General features: G+C 44.9%; 1 protein-coding gene across 2 annotated transcripts in view; it reads left to right on the top strand.

Moving 5' to 3' along the window:
- The window catches only part of AP3B2 (adaptor related protein complex 3 subunit beta 2), a 57,857-nt gene that overhangs the window by 29,379 nt on the left and 8,108 nt on the right, over positions 1-20,370 (top strand). For both annotated transcript variants that reach the window (XM_027860250.1, XM_027860243.1), the window contains exons 8-16: positions 222-508; positions 750-804; positions 1,946-2,017; positions 3,036-3,098; positions 3,496-3,628; positions 4,040-4,149; positions 4,379-4,555; positions 11,781-11,967; positions 17,295-17,413. In XM_027860250.1, coding sequence (XP_027716051.1) covers positions 222-508; positions 750-804; positions 1,946-2,017; positions 3,036-3,098; positions 3,496-3,628; positions 4,040-4,149; positions 4,379-4,555; positions 11,781-11,967; positions 17,295-17,413 — 1,203 coding nt within the window. The remainder of the gene's footprint in view (positions 1-221; positions 509-749; positions 805-1,945; positions 2,018-3,035; positions 3,099-3,495; positions 3,629-4,039; positions 4,150-4,378; positions 4,556-11,780; positions 11,968-17,294; positions 17,414-20,370) is intronic.

A 20,370-nucleotide genomic window follows, 5' to 3' on the forward strand; every position in this document is an offset into this window, starting at 1 on the left:
AAGAAAGAAAGAAAGAAAGAAAGAAAGAAAGAAAGAAAGAAAGAAAGGAAAGAAAGCAGTTATGGGGAGAGAAGTGAAGAGGATGCTAGATTCATGGGAAGGGATAGTTTGGGAAGGCTTCCTGGAAGAGGTAGATTTTTCAGCAAATTTGAAGGAAAAAAGGGGAGGGTGCCCAAGTAAAGGCATTAAAAAGCTCTTCCCATCCCTTCTCCACCCTCCAGGAATCTCTCCTGGAGGAGAATCCTGAGAAGGCCTTCTATGGATCAGAAGAAGATGAGTCGAAGGGGTCGGGGCCAGGACCAGAGGAGGCAGCTGCTCCCCTGGCTGCCCGGAGGCCATACATCATGGATCCTGACCACCGCTTGCTCTTGCGCAACACGAAGCCACTGCTTCAGAGCCGCAGTGCAGCTGTGGTCATGGCAGTGGCTCAGCTGTACTTCCACCTGGCCCCCAAAGCGGAGGTGGGAGTCATTGCCAAAGCACTGGTGCGACTGCTGCGGAGCCACAGGTGGGCCAGACCAAAGGGGCCCTGAACTCCACCCACATTGACATCCACACCCACCCTGGCCCTAATTCCTACCCTGACTTTGACCTAGACCCCAGTCCTAGCCACTTACACAAAACCTTGGTCCTATTCCAAGGCTAAGTTGGAGAGTATATTTTCAAAGGCTATGCCATTGCCTAGCTAGACAATGACACCTGACCCTGCACACAGTGACCCCTGAGTCTTGACCTTCTTTTGTTCACAGTGAAGTCCAGTATGTGGTGCTGCAGAATGTGGCCACTATGTCCATCAAGCGCCGGGTAAGTTAGTCGGAGTAAGACTTTGGGGCCACAGTAAGCATTGTGGGATCAAGAGGCCTGAGGATTGCATTGGTGGAAAGGTGGTACCTCAACAGGGAACTGCATGAGCCAAAGCAGAAGTGAAGATGGCACACTGCAGGGGTCAGTGAGAACACTGGCTTGCACCAAGGGTGGTGGCACATGCTTGTCATTCCGTCTGCCAGACATTTTGGGGCTGGTGGATCTCTTTGACCTTGGGAGTCCTGCACTGCAGTGGGCCAACCTGATCAGGTGTCCCCACTAAGTCTGGCATAAATGTGGTGAGTCTCCTCTATTGGTGGAGCCACCAGGAGGCCTAACGAGGGGCAAACCAGCCCAGGTCAGAAACAAAACAGGTGCTGATCAGTAATGGGATCAGGTTCACTTTCAGCCCAGGTGAGAGAGGGAGACCCAGTCTTGAGGGGAGGGGGCAGAAAGAGAAAGAGAGAGGGAAAGAGAGAAAAAGAAACAAGAGAGAAAGAAGGATATAGAGAAAGAAGAAAGGGGGGGAGAGAGAGAGAAGGAAGAAGAGAGGGTGAGAAAGAGAAAGAAAGAGCAGAGACAGAGAAGAGGAAAAGAGAGGAGAAGAGAGAGAAAGGGAAGAGAAGGAAGGAGAGAGAAAAGGGGAAAGAGAGGAAAGGGGAGGAGGAGGAGGAGGAGGAGGAGGGGGGGGGGGAGAGAGAGAGAGAGAGAGAGAGAGAGAGAGAGAGAGAGAGAGAGAGAGAGAGAGAGAGAGAGAACTGGCCTAGTTAGAGAGGGGTGGAGTAAGAATGACAAGAGGAAAAAGCCTAGAAAAGTTGGCTGGGGCTAAATATTGGAGAGCCTTGAATGTCAGGCTGAGAAGCTTTAATTTCAACTTGTAGGAAACAAGGAGTTGAAAGTTTTTGAACAAAAGGGGGACATGCTAAGAGCTGAGCATCAGAGGGGTTGATGTGGCACTAGTGTGTAGGGTGAATAGGAGAGGGAAGAGCTGAACTTGTCCTGATACGAAGTAATGAGAGTCTGGACTAAAGCGGTGGTAGTGGTAGATGTGGAGAGCAAAGGGCTGGTGTGGGGGTAGGGAGAAGCTTGTCCATGGGCTGGAGGGAGATGACCAGTCCCTGTTAATCTCTCTTTATGTCAGGGCATGTTTGAGCCGTATCTGAAGAGCTTCTATATCAGGTCCACAGACCCAACACAGATCAAGATTCTGAAAGTGAGTGATGTTGGCATACATGACTTAGTTTTCCTGTGATGTGTTATACCCAGCCTCCAGTGACGTTAGTGTGTAACCACCATCATTACAAGGGCGCACAGAGCTCCCTGAGAGGCCGACACATGCCTTCCCCCAATGCCTGCACAGAAGCCTTGCTGTCCCCTGATATTCGTAGCTTCAGGCTCCTTAATCAGGTCTTCATGCACAATTGGAATTGTAGCCCTGACACCAGAGCATGAGGCTTAGGCAAGAGAGCAGCTGATATCTGAGGCGTGTGGGAAATGAAGTCACTTGATTCCATTTAGAAGTTCATTTAGAGCAGACTGACCTGTCCCTATCTATAAACATTATTCCCATAGCCATCTGTCCAGTCCCTGTCTGTATTTCTACACTTTTGCCTATGCCCTTCCCCATCTCTACCTCCACCCCAATGCCAACAATTCTATCCCAATCATGGGCATTTGGCCTGGCAGATGGACTAGCCCTGTTTACTGTTCTTCTTCAACATCAAGTGTGATCGCACTTTTGGAAACACACCCAAACCTCTCCTACACATAAATACCGTCATGGGCACATAGCTATTCTCCAGCAAATGCATCCTGCCAAACCTGCCAGCCCTAAAGAAACCACATGCACTATACAAACACATACATGGCATGTATGTATATTTGCATATACTCTTAGCCAGGTGCAAACACTTTCAGTCCTACATACAAACACATCCTCATTAAAAGTAGAAAGAGAAATAAATGGCGTCAGAGGTAGGAAACATGGGTTCTGATTTCAACTTTGCCACCAATTTTAAGGGTTAACTTGGGCAAGTCATTTAATCTGTGTTGTCCTCTATTTTCTTATCTGTAAAACATAGCTAATCAACTTTTCCCCATATTTCATAGAGTTTTTGTGATGATCAAGTGAAATATTGGCTAGGAGAGTCAGAAATGCTGTATAAATGTAAGACAAATAAGAAGATTGCAGGTCTTTAGACATTACTTGTTTTCTCTGCTTCTCCCTGCAGCTGGAGGTGCTAACCAACCTTGCCAATGAGACTAACATTCCTACAGTCCTAAGGGAATTTCAGGTACAGGGCTATCTTTTGGCTAGAGTGGACTTTGTGCCTGGGGGATGGCGATCATCCCAGATGATCACTCAGTGAGATGAAGAGATCAACAAGATCTCTCTGGACCCCAGATTCAGTGGAAAACAAATCAAATGAGCTTTAAGAAGCACTGGTTCCTCCCTCTCCTCCACCCTACCACCATCTTGCTTATTTCCCAGCATCTCTGGGCTTCCAGACCCCACCCTCCCAAATCAAGGGGAGGCACTATCCTGCTTGGGTAATCCCATTCTGGCTGCCCAACTTGGGGAACACGGTCTAGTCAAAGAGGGTCTTGCCCATAGAATCACTGGACCTGGACCTGGAGATCACTGCCCAGTCTTACCTCCCAGCCTCCAATTCCTCATGTTTGTATTCCTAGACCTATATCCGAAGCATGGACAAGGACTTTGTGGCAGCCACAATCCAGGCCATTGGTAGATGTGCCACCAACATTGGTCGTGTCCGAGACACCTGTCTTAATGGCCTTGTGCAGCTTCTGTCCAACCGTGATGGTTAGTATCCATCCATCTGTTCAGCCTTAATGGGGCATGTTGGTAAATATGCTCAACTGGAATGGGAAGTATCCATCCATTTGCCCAGCCACAACGGGCAGTGCGGAAGGATCAGAGAATGAGAAGGATTATGGAGCCAGAGAAGCAGTCTGGCTCTTTGTGATCTTGGGCAAGCTTCTTATTTTATGAGTCTGTGTTTTTTCATTCATAAAATGAGATAGAATTAGATTATCTCTAAAGTCTTTTGTAGTGCTCAATCTGTGATCTGTTCTCTCGACCCTCACATATACATCCGACCATCACACGAATCCTTTTCCATCTGTTTGTCCACTTTTCCAGGATTCATTGTGTCTGTCACCTATGGCCTATGTGTGTCCACTGGGTCCTCATGCACTGTCTCTCTATTCCCAGAGCTTGTGGTTGCTGAATCAGTTGTCGTCATTAAGAAGCTGCTGCAGATGCAGCCATCACAACATGGGGAGATCATTAAACACCTGGCTAAACTGACAGATAATATCCAGGTAGGCATGTGACCCTTGGGGAGCAAGGACAGAACCTGGGAGATGCATGTGACCAGGAACCCAGCTTCAGGCATCAGATACATGGAGAGGACTCTGAGGGGACCCAGATGGTCCCCTCAGAACTCTAGGATAGGGCAAAAGAAAGATGAGCAACCCCTCCCCATGCTCATGTCCCTACCCTGGCCTGTGCCCCTGCCCTTCTGATGCCCACATCTCTGTGCCCCTCCAGGTGCCCATGGCCCGGGCCAGCATCCTCTGGCTCATTGGTGAGTACTGTGAGCATGTGCCCAGGATAGCCCCTGATGTTCTACGGAAGATGGCAAAGTCCTTCACAGCAGAGGAAGATATTGTGAAACTACAGGTCATCAATCTTGCTGCCAAGCTCTACCTGACCAACTCCAAACAGGTAGAGGATGCAGAAACACCTGGTGACACATACCTGTACCCTAGCACACCTACAAATGCATGCAGAGATACTCACCAATGCTCACTGTAGTTCATGGGGGGATAGATAGGCCCAGGAGAGGAGGCAGTGAGGTCTAGTGGATGGAGGGGCAGCCTTGGAGTTAGGAAGACCTGGGTTTGTGTGCTGACTCTGATGCACACAGGCAAGTTACAGCCTCTCAGTGCTCCAGACAATGCTCTAATGCTAACTTGCAGATAAGCTGCTGATCTGCATGATTTGGGGGGAAATTTTGAATCGGGGAACTAGTGAAAGCACATGTCTGGACCAAAAAAAAACGTTTTGGGGTCAGAGGTCTTTATAGTAAGGACTGTGGATAAATACAAGGAGAGTTAGAATTATATGTGAGCATCAGCTAGAAAACATTTAAATGATCTTGGTGATAGAGCTCAAGGGAAAGGGAGAGGACAGGGAGGGTGGAACAGGGTGAAAGAAGGCTGGGTTTGGAGCCGAAGGACCTGTGGTCAAATCCGGGTTCTGCCCCTTCCTATCTGGGAGACCTTAGAAAAGTCACTTTACACTCTCTGGCCTCAGGCCTCAATTGTCTGGGCAGACAATGAAGGTGACTGACTTGGCACTAATTAGTTGTGAAAAGGAAGTGTAGAGACCTGTTTCTTTTTATCCCTTTATGAAGTGTGAAGTTCTCCCAGGGGCCAAGACTTACAGGGCATCTACTGCCTCCCAGGCTGTGCTTCTCCCAGTAAAATCCTCCAGGGGTGTGGCCAGTCTTCAGCCTAACTGTGGGAAGCTGCCCTTCCAATTCTGAGAGACTTCTTTACGGACTTCTTAATGAGGGCAGCTTGGTGGCTCAGCGGCTAGAGCTGGGCCTGGAGTCAGGAAGACCTGATTCAAATCAGACTTCAGACATTCACTAGCTGTGTGACCTTGGGCAAGTCACTTAACCTTAATCCACAGGAGAAGTAAATGGTAAACCACTCCAGTATCTTTGCCAAGAAAACCCCACAAAAAGTGACACAACTGAACAACACCACCTTGTTACCTATTATCTGGTCTTTATTTTCTGTGATTAACCTTTGATAAATGGGGGGAGGAAAATTAACAAATTAAATTCCTCCCATTTCTCTCTCTCTCTGTCTCTGTCTCTGTCTCTCTCTCTCTGTCTCTTTCTCTCTCCCTCCCTCTCCCTCTCTCTCAAAAGTAAGAGAATTGAACTGGCTGACTTCTGAGGTCCATTCTAGGTTTAAATCTCTGAAAATACAAAACCTGTGATGGTGGGCAAGTGGGGCTTAGCACAAAGGAGTTTCCCATGCCCCTGTGCTCTTGGTTGGGGCATAGATGTGTATCTATCTACCTACCTTTGTGGATTCACTTGTCTGTGTCTTCAGGCTGGGGCAGGGAGAGAAGGGACTATTTCAGAGCAATTTCAGAGCAGAGTGGGGCCTGGAATGCTAATTTGACACTAGCTAACAACCAGCCAGGCTTATGCTTTTAAGAACCTCCCTTTATCTCTCCTGGGGTAGAGAGAGGCCTGGAGGATTCCAGGACCAAAAGTATTAGAGAAGCTCCCCATGGGCCCAGTGAGGTAGAGGGAGTGGTATTCTTAGGGCCTAGAACTTTAGGTCCAAAGGCTTTAGGGCCTGCTAGACCAACGGTGTCAGATCCTTTCAGGTCACATTATTGACTTGTGGACCTCCTGGATCAGAGGCCCTGCAGCCTCAGCAGCAGCTGTTTCATAAAATCTTGAGTCAGCTTTTTTTGTTTGGATCCATGTTTCAATGAGACCAAAATACAGCACTGGCCTTCTCGGGACAATGTGGTCTTTGCCAACCTGACCATACATACAAATAACCACCAGTTTTATTGCACAAGGCCTGACATGTAATAGGTGCTTAATAATTGCTTATTAATGAATCGGTTGATTAATTGGTGTTTGAGAAAGTATGAGTGAGGGATCTGACCCTGGATTGGGTCCTGTTGTTTATAGAAGAACAAAGCTTCAGCTCTGTAAGGGTTTCCAGAGACAGTATCTGAGAATGTTTGCTAGTACCTACTTCTGGTGAAGGGACTTGTCCTGGAAAGCAGTGTTTTTTAAAAATCACTTGGTGAGATCCATTAGGTATTTGGTGCTGGGAAAGAAAAAGGAAAGAAAAAGGAAGGAGAACAAAAAAAAAGGAAGGAAGGAAGGAAGGAAGAATGGAAGGAAAGAAGGGAGGGAGGGAGAGGGAGAGAGAGAGAGAGAGAGAGAGGAAGAATAGTTATTAAATGCTTACTGTGCATCAGACACTGGCAACAGGTAAGGAAGTGCTAGAGTGAAGATGGCTTCAGCAGTACAACAACCTAGACATGGCTGGGGGTGCAGTGAGTGTACATTCCCCAAAGGAGGGCCCAGCCTTCTGTCCAGGATAGATACCAGCATTCAGCTATAGTGATGTTTCTTCAGGCAGGCCTACTGACTGCACCAATGGAATTCCAGAGTCTATAATATAGCCCGTCCCACCATGCAGACCTAGAGATCGATATGCTCCTTTAATGGCTTCCCTGCTTAGACAGATCTATACCCTTGATGAGAAAGCGTGGTAGGTTCTGTGTAAGTATCTGCAGGAGAGCCTGCAGAAAGGTATCATTCATCCTTCCCAGTGGCCTACAGGGGCCCTATTATTCTTGGTGCCTAAAAAAATACGACAAGGTGGGGGCATGGGTTAATTACTGGGGTTTGAATGAGATAACCATCTTCAATCAATACCTGCTGGTAATGATATGCAGTACACTAAGGAGAGTATGGGGGCCACAAATTGACATGGTTAGACCACCAGCGTTGGCAATAAAGTCCACTAGGTGGAGCAGTGAGTAGCGTGCAGGACCTGGAGTCAGGAAGACCTGAGTCTGTTAACAGATTTAAACAATCACTACCTGTGCAACCTTGTGCAAATCTCTTAATCTCTGGCTGCCTTATTTTCCTTATCTGTAAAATGAGGATAATAAGAGCCTCAACCTCCCAGGGTGGTTATGACGACAAATGTAAAGCACCTTGCAAACATTAAAGAGCTACGCAAGGACTAGTTATTGTTATTCTCATTAATGTAGCAAAGATTCATTCGGGAGAGAATGGAAGAAGGGCCTTCTTTCAGTACACGAAAGGATTATGAGTCCTGCATCACCCACTTCAGACTGGCTGGTGCCCAGGAGTCCCATTCCAACATTTCCTTAGTGATATAAAGGTTCACTCACTAGCCCTAAATGCGGTACCACAACTTAGATGATAATTTGATTTTTTTCTTCTCACCACACTAAGGTGAGGAAAGGGCTCTATAACATACCTGTTAATGGCCTCGCCTGTAAGGCAGTGAAGTGTGACTTCGATGAGATCTTCCTTGTGTTGCTGGGTTTTGTACTTGATTTTGCAAGTCTCCCTGTGGACTCCCCTCCTGCTTCTTGGTAATTCAGCTTTCTAGGCAGGCACTAATTGCTACCAGTTGTTCACTTTTGAACCATCCACATTGACAGAAATAATGTCTAGGCTACAAAAAAAGGGAATCTTGTAAGAATCAGCTTTTTAGGGTTTTGAGCATGCATTCACAACATTACTACATTTCTGTCTCACTAAATATCAGAAATGGTCCTGAGGGGAAAAAAATTGAGTCCAATACTGAGTAGCCTTGGGAGCAGCACTGACCCAAACTCAGGAAGTTGAGACAAAAGGTGTCATAATGGAGTTGTTTCCAGTGACCTGCTCTCCATGGAAGCCGACCATGGTGAAATAAAATTATGTTGTTATGGAAAGCAAATGCCCGCTGTGAAAATGGTCCTCAAGTTGGGATGGAGACTTAATCAAGGGAACCATCACCCAGGAGCAATCCTCATAGACCAGAACTTGGTTTGCTACCAGGAAGTCCAGGTGTTGTCTACACAGCAAGTGCTGCTCATTGGCTAGACTGGTTCAGTTCTTAGACTTATGCATAATTTTTATACTTTTGAAGCTCCACCTAAATCTACTTCGGGAAAGCCATAAGGATGAGAAGCAGAGTGTGTCCTACTGTGCTAAGGAATGGCAGGATATTCTCAGGAAAAATGGCAAACTGGTCATCCTCCATTCAATGATTCATCCTCTGGGGTCCCAACATCTCCCCCACTGGAAACAAGGATTCAACCTCCTCTTAGAGCAAAGTTTCTTAACTTGGAGTCCATGAGCTTGTTTTTGTTTTATTATTTTGATAACTATTTCAATATAATTAGTTTCCTTTATAATCCTATGTGTTTCATTTTATGCATTTAAAAACATTATTCTGAGAAGGGGTCCACAAGCTTCACCAGCCTGCCAAAGGAGGTGATGACACAAACAAGGTAAAGAACTCCTGTCTTAGAGGTCAAAGATATTTAGGTTTCATGGAGTTATTTTGTTAAGGTATCTAGCCAAGGCAAGGAATATGCATCCAGTTCAGAATATCCAAAAGGTGGTATAGCACGCACACAAGTAAACTCAAAGTATATACAAAATAAATGTTTGAGCAGGTGCTGAATCTTTACTCGTTAGGGGATGTTTGGTTTTTCTAAAGCATTGTTTATCTCTGTTTCTGCTTGGGGCAGGGGTTACAAAGGGGACTTCTGCACTGAGCAGGTTAAGCTAGAATACCTACCTCTCAGGTCCCTTCTAACTAAAAGTCTCTGGGCCCTGGGGCAGCTAGGTGGCACACTGCATAGAACACAGGCCCTGAAGGCAGGAGGACCTGAGTTCAAATCTGGCCACAGACCAAACACTTGACACGTACTAGCTGTGTGACCTTGGGCAAGTCACTTGACCCCGATTGTCTCACTAAAAAAAAAAGAAAAGTCTCTGGGCCCCATGGTTCTTCAGGTGGTTATCTCTGGTGTTAAAGGACCCTTAGCAATTTATCGTGCACATAGTTTCCTAGGCCTAGGGAATATTTCTTACCTTTTCATATGTGTATTAGATGAGAGTATTCACATCCAGTGGTACTTAGGATTCCACAGGGGATCCCTGGATTTAAGGGAATCTGCTAGGCTGTTTGAGCCTGGGACAGCTTTATCCACCTCTCCTTCAGATGCCCTGTCCCTCCAGGGGCCCTGTCTCTCTTGGACTGAGGGAAGAGTTCAAATCATGTCTCTGGCACAGTGATACCATTAAGCTCCTATATCCAAATTATCCTGTTGGGGATCTTGTTTATATGTGCTTCTTAAGAGTTGAGACACTGTTTTGGTCTTTCTTTGTATGTCCATGACTTAATGCAGTTGATACATAGTAGACACTTACTAAATGCTCGCTATTGTTGACTTGACTTGATATGACCCGTCACATGCTGAAATTCTGGTTTGGATTTGACTGCTTCATCTAGGATCTTTATACCTAAGTTAGTAGTTGATAGAATTTTAACAGTTCCCAGCACATCCAATGATGTCTAGTCATATCATAAGTCCTGGTCATCAAGGAAGCCTTGGAATATGCCAGCAAAGTTGATTTTGTCTAATTTATGTAGAATTTAATTGGACCACCGTGTTCTGAAATACACACTCACATGCACATATTCATTCCTACTGCCTCTTGAACCAAATACAAAACCCTCAGGCTGCCTTTAAAGGATTCTACAACCTCCCTTTCTAATGTGATCTCATATCACTCTTCATGATACTCTCCATGCCTGAATTTCCCCTCCTCTTCCTCTTGGCCTCTTAGAACCTCTAGTTTCCTGCAAATCACAGCTCAGGTACAGACCCCCCCCCCCCCCCCCCCGCCCATGAAAATGTCCCTGCTGCATCCAGTAGTTAACACTATCTCCCTCTGGAGATATTTGTATAATTTTATAAGTACATTGTATTTATTTATCTCTGTACATGTTACGTGTCCCTCCCTCCCTGTCCTTCCTCCTAGGAGAATTTAGTAAGATCCCTCAGAACAACTGTTATGTTTTGTCATAATCTCTTCAGTGCCTAGCAAACTTCCTTGCTCATAGAAGGCATCTATTAAATATTTGTTTGATTGGATTGAATCAGAGGAGAAATCTGGGCATTGATGGGCAACAATCCAAAATCTTTGTGTGATATGAGCATTCTGATCCTGGCAAATTGAGGAGAGGACTCTGATATTCCACTGAAACATTTCCTTCCTTCCTTCCTTCCTTCCTTCCTTCCTTTCTTCCTTTCTTTCCTTCTTTCTTTCTTTCTTTCTTTCCTTCTTTCTTTCTTTCTTTCTTTCTTTCTTTCTTTCTTTCTTTCTTTCTTTCTTTCTTTCTTTCTTTCTTTCTTTCTTTCTTTCTTTCATCAGAGTTAAGTGACTTGCCCAGGGTCACACAGCTAGTGAATGTCTGAGGCAAGATTTTAACTCTGGTCTTCCTAAATCCAAACTAAAACATTTTCAAATGGTGTTGGGAGTCCCAGGCTCTTTGGACACCCTAGTTTCAGTCTTAAAGCAACCTTCTGCAAGCATATGTGCTCTAAAAGCATGGTTTCTCAATTTAGTGTCATCTAGCAGGGATGGGGAATCCAATAGACCTTTTCACAAGGATAGGGACTGAATTTGTATAGTTTCACTGATATATGGAACTCTCTGATGGGAAAATTCCTTCTGCCAGTGAAAGACAGAACTTTTCATGTAACATCTCCATTGCCTAGAGTGCTTAAGAGGTTAAGTGACTCAGCCAGGCTCACACAGCCAATGTGTATTGGAGTCAGGATTTAAACCCAGGCTGCCTAAGCTCTGAGGCTGGCTCTATCAGCCATGCTGTCTCTATGAGTCTAGTAATCCACTCTCATTAGTGTCTTAGATGCTTCTTACCCTTCATTCATACATGAGGTTAAATGGTTAAAACCAACAGGCTCTTAGGTAATTTCTCTGAAAGTCTGTAAGTCTGTATACGCCAACTTGTCATTATCGTTACTTCCTTTGGGCTCAATTATTTCTTTCCAAAAGCCTTTTTGTAGTTCTTAAGCAGTTGAGTTTGGAACCACACTGAAATCATATCATGGGAGAAACATTTGAACTTAAATGCTTAGCCTCACCAAATTTCTATATTTATTTCATAACCTCTAAAGGGGGGGGGTTTATACCCATCTGTAAACATATTTCAGGAGAATCTCCTCTTCCCCTCCCCCAATCCCTTCTAGTTTTATTTGCCTTCCCCCAGTAAAGCTGCTGATGTGCTATCTAGCCTCAACTCTCTTTCTCTCCTTTTTTCCTGCTCCCCTCCCCTCCCAGACAAAGCTGCTGACCCAGTATGTGCTGAGTCTGGCAAAGTATGATCAGAATTATGACATCCGAGATCGAGCCCGCTTTACCCGGCAGCTCATTGTCCCCTCGGAGCAGGGGGGCACTCTCAGCCGTCATGCAAAGAAGCTCTTCTTGGCTCCCAAGCCTGCCCCTGTCTTGGAGTCATCCTTCAAAGGTAGGACACTGAAGAGAAGGGGATAGGGGAAGGGGGAAAGTCAAGGGGATAGGGGAAGGGGGAAGGTCAGGTTTTCTCATAGGAAATGACTGAGATCATATCCCTCACGGGACAGCAGATTGCCTTCACATAGTGCAGCTTCCTCTCCCCTACATAGCATCTCAGCCCCCTAGTGCCCCACAGTACAGCCAGCCCTCCTTCCCTACTATCACTGGAGTACAGCCCTTCCCAACTTTAACAAACCCTCTCATTGGCAAAGCTTTCCTCCATGACCCCCTCTGTCATGGCAATGGACTTCCCAATGAAATGCTTCAATTCTAGTCTGCCTCCTGATAGATCTTGTCTTTTCTTCATTGGGCTTTAGGGACTGACCTTCCTACTTCCTTCTCAGCTTATTTCTGACTGGTCCTCTCTCCTTCCTACCTTTTTTGAATCAAGGAACAATTTTCCATCTTCTCTCCTACCCTCCTGTTCCTGAAGCAAGCACCCAGCCCTTTGAGTTTTTCTACAGACTTTGCAACTCATGACATTGGGGAATAGATAGGACTTACCCAACAAACAAGGGGAAAGTTACAGACCTGTACAAAGTCTCAGAAGTCTCACAATACAACAGTTTCTGGTATGAATTAGAATGTAAATGGAGTTCGACACGGCTGTCTCTTGCTGCTCTGGCACAACCATTAGCTACATAATCTTTCTTGGTACTTTCGAGTTTCCCATCCTGACTTCTTTTGTTTCTGGAGTTGATTTTTAGATCCCACACTCAAAGGAGAACTATGTCCTAGGCTCCCCCAATACCTCATTTTCTTTGAGACCCTTTGAGATCAGTAGATATTTTCATATATGAATTGGGTTCTTGACTAGACAAAGGACTGCTATAATATTTACCTGCATTTTAGGTAGAAGGCCAGACACTATATTGTTCAAGTGTCATCTTTGTTCACAAGGGAAGGTTATGCTATGCTTTCCCCTTTACCTCAAATCACTTCTGGATATGTTCCTTCTTCCCACATCACTACTTACTACCACCTAGGCACATCGATCCTTCTCTGGAGAATTTCTCTCTCTATCAACAAACCATTTCTTCGCATAGAGGGACACAGGCAGGAAAGAGTTCCAGTGTCCATAGCTGGCCCTGACTCTGTTCCTCCTGGATCTTCTACTTCTCTCTATCTCAGCCCTCTGGCAAACCAGGCGTCCCTCTCCCCATTGGAGAATAAACCTTGATTAAACCACAAGTGACCTGAAGGTACAAAAGGGGAATTTTACTAAGAAACTGAGGTTAACAGAACAAAGTCACCAGAGTAAAAAGAAGAGTTACCGAGAACAAGGTTCTACATTGTTGTAGATATAACAGCCTGAGGTGGGGAGCAGGAAAGATGGGCAGAGTCATCCCTTTCCTTTGGAGGCAATCAGGATCATAGCCTCAAGGAGAGGTTATTTATTACCTTTCTTGGGAAGGATTGGCATAGCCATCAGGTAGACTCTTCAGTCAGTCACCAAACATTTAGTGAGCCTTTACTATGTGTCAGGCACTGTGCTAAGCTCTGGGGTTGCAAAGAAAGGCCAAAAAAAAAAAAGCGTACATTCTAATGAGGGACATAATATGTAAATAACTAGGTGCATACAAGGTATATATAGAGTAGGTGGAAAGTAATTTAGAAGAGGAAGCATTAGCAGCTAGGATGACCAGGAAGGTCCTCCTGCACAAAGTGGGCTTTGAGCTGAATCTTGAAGGGAGCCAGGGAAACGAATGGATGGAGATGGGAGGGCAGAACATTTCCCGAAGAGGAAACAGCCAGTACATCCACTGGGATGGAAAACCGAGTGTCATGTTTAAATAGCTGCAAGTATGCCAGTACAACTGGATCATAGAGTGCTGAGAGGGAAGTAAAGTGTGAGAAGACTAGGAAATATAGGAAGAGAACCAGTTATGAAAATATTTAAATGCCAAACAAAGGACTTCATGCTTGATCTTAGAGAAAATAAGAGAGCCACTAAAACTCACTGAAGGCTTGGTATTGTCAGACATATGCTTTAGAAAAATTACCGGGATGATGATGGATATCAAGTGATTAAAAAAAAAATCTATCAGGCACTGTGAGATACTAGTTGATTTTTTTTATCAACTGCTTTTATTTACTATGAAGGATAATTTTAGCTTAATGATCTACAGTGAAAATATAAATGTTAAAAAACAAAAGGCAGAAATAAAACTTTTTTTAATCACCTTGGCAGCTGAATGGAAAGTGGATTGGAATAGGGAGAGGCTTGAAGCAGGGAGACCATTTTGAAAGTTATTGTAATAGTCCAGGTAAGAAGTGAAGGTTTGAGCTAGGGTTGTAGGTATATGAATTGAAAGAAGGGGATGTTCATGAGAGACGTTCTGAGGTTTTATACAAGATCTGACAACAAGTTTGATAATGGGTGAGAGTGAGTAAAGATTCCAAGACAATAATGAAATTGAAAGCCTGAGGGAGTGAGAGGATATTTAGTCCTTCTATAGTAAAGGGAAGTTCCCAAGCGGAGAGGTTTGGGAGGGGAAAATGAAGATATGATGAGTTTGAGATGCCTATGGTACGTCCATTTCAGATACCTGGGTCCAAGAGGCAGTTAGTGATATATGACTGTAGCTCAGGAAAGAGATTAGATTGGATATATTGATCTGGGAATCATCTGCATAGAAATAGTTATTGAACCTGTATGGGCTAATGAGATCACCATGTAAAATAGTATGGAAGAAAAGAGAAGAGGGCCCACCACAGAGCTTTGGGGAATGCCCATGGTGGCACCACACAAAGGAGTATGGCATGGATGAAGGGACAACAAAGGAGACTGAGAAGGAGCAGTGGACAGATAGGAGAGCCAGGAGAGAACAGTGTCATGAAAACCTAGAGGAGGGAGTATCTAGGAGGAGCTGGTGATTGACAGTGTCAGATACTGTGGAAATGTCATAAAGGATCAGGATTGAGAAAAGGCCATTGGAACTGGCAAGTAAGAGATCACTGGTAACTTTGGAGGGAGCAGTTTCAGACTAGAAACCAGACTGTAGAAGGTTTAGAAAAGGGGAGGAAGTAGAGGCACTAAGTGTAGGTGACTTTCTCAAGGACTTTAGCTATGAATAGGAAAAGATATATAGGATGATATAGGATGACAGCCGGTACAGATGGTTGAATCAAGTGAGGTTTTTTGAGAAAGGGGGAGATTTGGTCATATTTATAGGCAGCAGGGAAGAAATCAGTAGATAGGGAGAGACTAAAGATAAATTGTGTCCCAGTCTGGCCTCCTGGCTATTCCATGAACAAAACACACACTCCCTTTCAGCTCCAGGCATTTTCTCTGGCTGTTCCCCATTCCTACAATGCTCTTCCTCCTCATCTCTACCTACTGGCTTCCCTGGCTTCCTTTAAGACCCAACTAAAACCCCATCTTCCACAAGAAGCCTTTCCCAACCCTTCCTAATTCTAGTGCCTTCTCTCTTTTAATTATTTCCTATTTATCCTGTATATAGCTTTTTCCCTACATATTTATTTGCTTGTTGTCTCCCCTGTTAGATTGAGTTCCTTGAGGGTAGGGACTGTCTTTTGCCTCTTTTTGTATCTTCAGGGCTTATCACAGTGCCTGGTATACATTAGGTGCTTAATAAATGTTTAATGACTAACTGAATGACTGACTAGTCTTCTCATGGCTCCCATGTCATCCCACTTGGCTTGGCTATGACTTCTGCTCTGCAGCATTCTTTCACTGCTCCCTGCCCCCACTTCTTCCTTCGTCCCTGAATAAGGAAGTTCTCTCCTCTTGGCCCACTAGAGTCTTTCCAGCTGTTCCAGGCCATCTGGCATTGATCCTGTAGCTGTCTACCCCCCCCCCCCCCGCCACTGTCTTAGAAGGGTCTATGGATCCATGCTCTCAAATCCTATTTCAGCTCTAATCTATTTTTCTTTGTCCTATTCAGTTGACCAGAATCATATTTATTCATTAAGTTATTTTTGAGATTGTTTCTACTATTTAATGAAACCCAGCTCTCTCACTGCTTGTTCTGTGTTCATATCTGGGTCTGGTCCTTCTAGTGGCCATGACTTCTTAAAGGTGGCTATCTTCTTTCGTTTCAGCCTTTCTGAAGCAAGTAAGCTTCTTCCAACAAGCAGAAGTGAATCCCCTTGCTTTTTTTCATTTCAATGCCTGGACTCCCTGTTTGATAGTCTCATAATTGAGAGACTGTCTAACTCTCTGATTATTTGTGCAACAGAAGTGACAGGTATGCCTTAAGCTCAGATTCTCAGCTGTATCCACCCCCCAGCTTGTCTTTGATTACTCAGACATTCAGATATTCCTACAGAAGGGGTGGAACTTTCCCAAATTCCCATAATTCCTTTCATACAGTATGTGATGTACAGTACACACTTATTAAAACTACATACATATCATTCCCAACAAAGTAAGAGGATGGTTGTTTTTAATTATCTTTTGATAGGGGTATATCTTTTCCCTGCAAAGTCTCCCATGATATGTTACCTCCCCCAGAGCTATAACTAGGAATATTTTTACCTAGGGAAATATAGTTGGGGGAAGGGGCATATAAAGGGGTCTGTGGTACACATGATTAATAGCCATGTCAGAAGAGGGGATATCCCCAGCGTTCACACGCATTCTTTAGGTGTTTAGGGCAGAAAGGCAGGTGGTAGTAGAGAGGTACCACAGTGACAAAACCACTGGGGAGTTGGCTTAGGGGCATTTAGGCCATTTGGGATGGCAGAATATTTCAAGGTGAGAGAAGAAACATTCCCTGCCCTTTCCCCAACCCGTGCTCCTGTCCTGGGACAACGCCCTGTTTGCCTTATGCTAGTTACAGCTTTCCTTCTTCTCAACTTTTCCCACCCCCCAGTGTAATTTTTTCCCCTTAAATCCCATTATGGTAAAAATCTACTTCCAGCCTCCTGAGGTACATCCTTTCCCCTTGTGCCTTCTCTCCGTATACACATAGTCTGTCCCTCTATCCCAAACATCTCTCCATGCTATGCCCCTTAACACTAAATTCCCCTACAGTGTGTCCCTTTTCCTAACAATCATCTAAGAACCCAACATCATCACCTATAGCCCTAATAACCTCAGACTTCCCCCTGGAAATGAGGAAATCTAGAGTAGGGTTCAGTGTGCCAGCTCTGGATCTTGAGACCTTTACTTAGAAATCTCCTGGAACAACATTGGGCAGTCCTTTGGAAAAAGAAAAACCACCAAATCTTAACCATTTTTAGCTCTGCTTTATGTCCACTTTCACATTCTTAGCCATGACCGCTGACCTTTACCACACCTCTGCCTTTTCATAGACCGAGACCACTTCCAGCTTGGCTCATTGTCTCACCTGCTTAATGCCAAGGCCACTGGCTACCAAGAACTCCCAGATTGGCCTGAGGAAGCTCCTGACCCATCCGTCCGAAATGTAGAGGTGATTGGGAAAGTGGGTAGGGATTGGGGAGGGATCAGGAAGACCAAATGAAAGAACAGAGGAGTGGAGGGGCAAGGAGGGTGGTTTGGGAGGAAGCAGGAGGGTGGTGGGAGGAAGCAGAAGGGTGGAACCAAACACAAGCTTGTCTACATCAATAGATACAAAACATAATCCCTCCTCTCTGGGGGGTTAGGGAGTGGGGAGGAAATCTAACCCATTGGTCTCTGTGGTGCTTGGGTCATGATGTGGACAACACCAGCTCAAAACAATGCTCAGGTCACACTCGTAGGTTCTGTGATTTCCCTTCAGCTCCCTTATCCATCTGATCCCTGCAAAGTCTGTCCTGTTCCCGGCCCTCCGTGGTCCCCTAAATCTCCCCAGACCCTTTCTAGCTCTTCTCCCTCCAAACCCTTAACCCTTCTTTTTGGTGGTGCCAAAGTCCATTGGTGCCTCCTAGACTCCCCAAACCTCGAAGCCTGTTCAAAAGAGTCCTGAACCTTCTCAGGGTGTTTATTCCAGGGCTTTAGGGGCACCCCGGTTCACTCATTCCTTCCTTATTGGTACAACTGAATGCTTCCAGATGCAAATCCATGTTCCCCAGCCCAACTGGTGTCTCTTCCTCCTTTCCTGCTATTCCTCAAGCACAAAGGCTTTGCAGGCTTTCTAAGGATTTTTACTATTACACTGCAGGGGAACAGGTAGGTAGTAAACAATAAGTTCAGAGTTACAGTCACAGCAGTCTTAAAGTCCCCTTTAATCCTATGATGGCAAATGTCCTTGCACCTCAAGCAGACTTCTGCACTTACTTCCTGGCCTAAATTTGCCTTGGCTTCTACCCGGCCCCTCTCCTGTAGAGACCGCTTTGATTCCCTGCTCCTTGGCTTTGAATATGCTTTGCTACCACCATCCATTATCTTCAGGAAGAGTTAAAATATAGTATAAGAACAGTTTCACAGCTTCTTCTCTTGTACCTAAATACATGGCCCTTGGAGGTATTTGTAAGAGTTTTATTGTTTGCAACAACAGGGGACCAGAACTTTCAAGAAGTCTCATAAATCTCACAATGGAAACTGTCCTTGGTGTTGACTGGTACCTAAATGGAGCTGGGCCTTGCTATCTTTTAGCTTCAACAAGCTCCACCAAGCCCTGACAAACTCCACCATCTTTCTGGGTTCCTGTGATCCCTGGGCAACCCTTCACACCCCTTTAACTCTCTGGAGTCCAGACCCTCCTCCCCTTTGCAGTAAACCACTTTGAGTTGAGGTAACGTGAGGGCCGAGGCAATCAATAGTCATGCGAATTTCAGAGGGGAGCTCAGGTGTCTGTCTGTTCTCAAAGAGCTTCTCTTCTCCATATAGCTTCATACATCTATGTCCTATCCTATCAGAAGATTGGAGTTTTCAAAAGGCTATGCAGAACAGTTGTGTAAAGGAAGGGCCTTTGACCAGATCATTTGGTTTAGAGCCAACAGGGCCTTAAGAGCAGAGAGCAAGATGCAGCAGAAGAAACACAGGGTCTGGAAGTGGAGGATCTGGATTCAATTCCTGGCCCTGCCGCTTAGTGCCTGTGTGATCTTAGTCAAGTCATTTAACTTCTATGTAGGCCTCAGTTTCATTGATTGTAAAAAGAGAAGATTGGACCAGATAACTTCTCAGGTTCCCTCCTATCTGTGAATCTACAATTATTTACTTCAACTCCTCATTTCCCAGATGAGGAAAATGAGGCCCAGAAGGGCTAAGTGACTTGTCTGATGTCCCAGAATTAGTATGGCAGAGCCAAGATTCAAACTCAGAGCCTCTGACTCCAAGTCTGGAGCTTCTTCTATCACAGCCCACCAAGGTGTCAGATTCTAAGTCATCCAGTATACTTCCAGGAAACTCTGAGAGCCTACTATGTATAAGGCACCATGCTAGGTGTTGTGGAGCTGCAAAGATGAATTCCAGCCCTTACAGCCAAGTGGGAGAGAGAAGACATAAACACACAAAAAAGCATTTTGAAAATTGAATATGAAAAATATATAAGGAGAGATATGAGCAACCAGTCAGTCAGTCAATAAACATTTATTAAGTGCTGACTATGTTCCAGGCACTGTGCTGGGATAGAAAGGAAGACAAAAGACAGTCCCTGCCTTCATCATCATGTACAGACAAGATATAGTCAGAATAAGTTGGAAATAATCAACAGAGGAAAGGCATTAGCATTAAAGGGGAATGAGAAAGGATTCTTACAGAATGTAGGGTTTTATCTGGGCCTTAAAGAAAGCCAAGGAAGCCCGGAAGTGAAAATAAAGAAGGAGATTGTTCCAGGAATGGGAGAGAGCCAGTGAGAGTCAGGAGATGGAGTGTCTCCTTCAAGGAAGAGCCAGGAGGCCAATGTCAGTGGATTGAAGACTATTGGAATGGGAGGAGTGTAAGGTATAGGAAGGGGGGGGTGTCAGGTTATGAAGGTCTTCAAATGTCTTCCATGTGCTATGAGAATTTATTGCAGGGAAAGATAACATCTAGCTAAGGTGATCAGAAAAAACTTTGTGGAGGGAGGGGTGAAGTTTGAGCTGAACTTTAAAGGACTGGTAAGATTTGAAAAGATAGAGCTGTAGAGGGCTCAGGAAAGGATAAGGAATATGGTGTAGGGGGTGTGGAACTAGATTCGCAGTCAGAAAGACCCACGTAAAAATTCTGCCCCAGATATATACTGGCTGTGTGATCTAAGTCAAGTCATTTAACTTCTATGTAGGTCTCAGTTTCATTGATTGTAAAAAGAGAGGATTGGAAAGGAGGGGGTTGGACTTGATCACCTCAGATGTTCCTCCCAGATCTAAATCTGCAATCCTGTGACCCACTAGGTGCAAGGAAAGGTGTGAGCAAAGTCACAGAAGTGAGAAGCTGCTGAATGTGTTCAGGAGGTGACAAGTACCATTTGCTTTTTTGAGAATTAATAGATCAGGGAAATGTCTGTCA

Source organism: Vombatus ursinus, unplaced genomic scaffold (genome assembly GCF_900497805.2).
Source record: "Vombatus ursinus unplaced genomic scaffold, bare-nosed wombat genome assembly UNPS02000749.1, whole genome shotgun sequence".
Classification (NCBI taxonomy): domain Eukaryota; kingdom Metazoa; phylum Chordata; class Mammalia; order Diprotodontia; family Vombatidae; genus Vombatus; species Vombatus ursinus.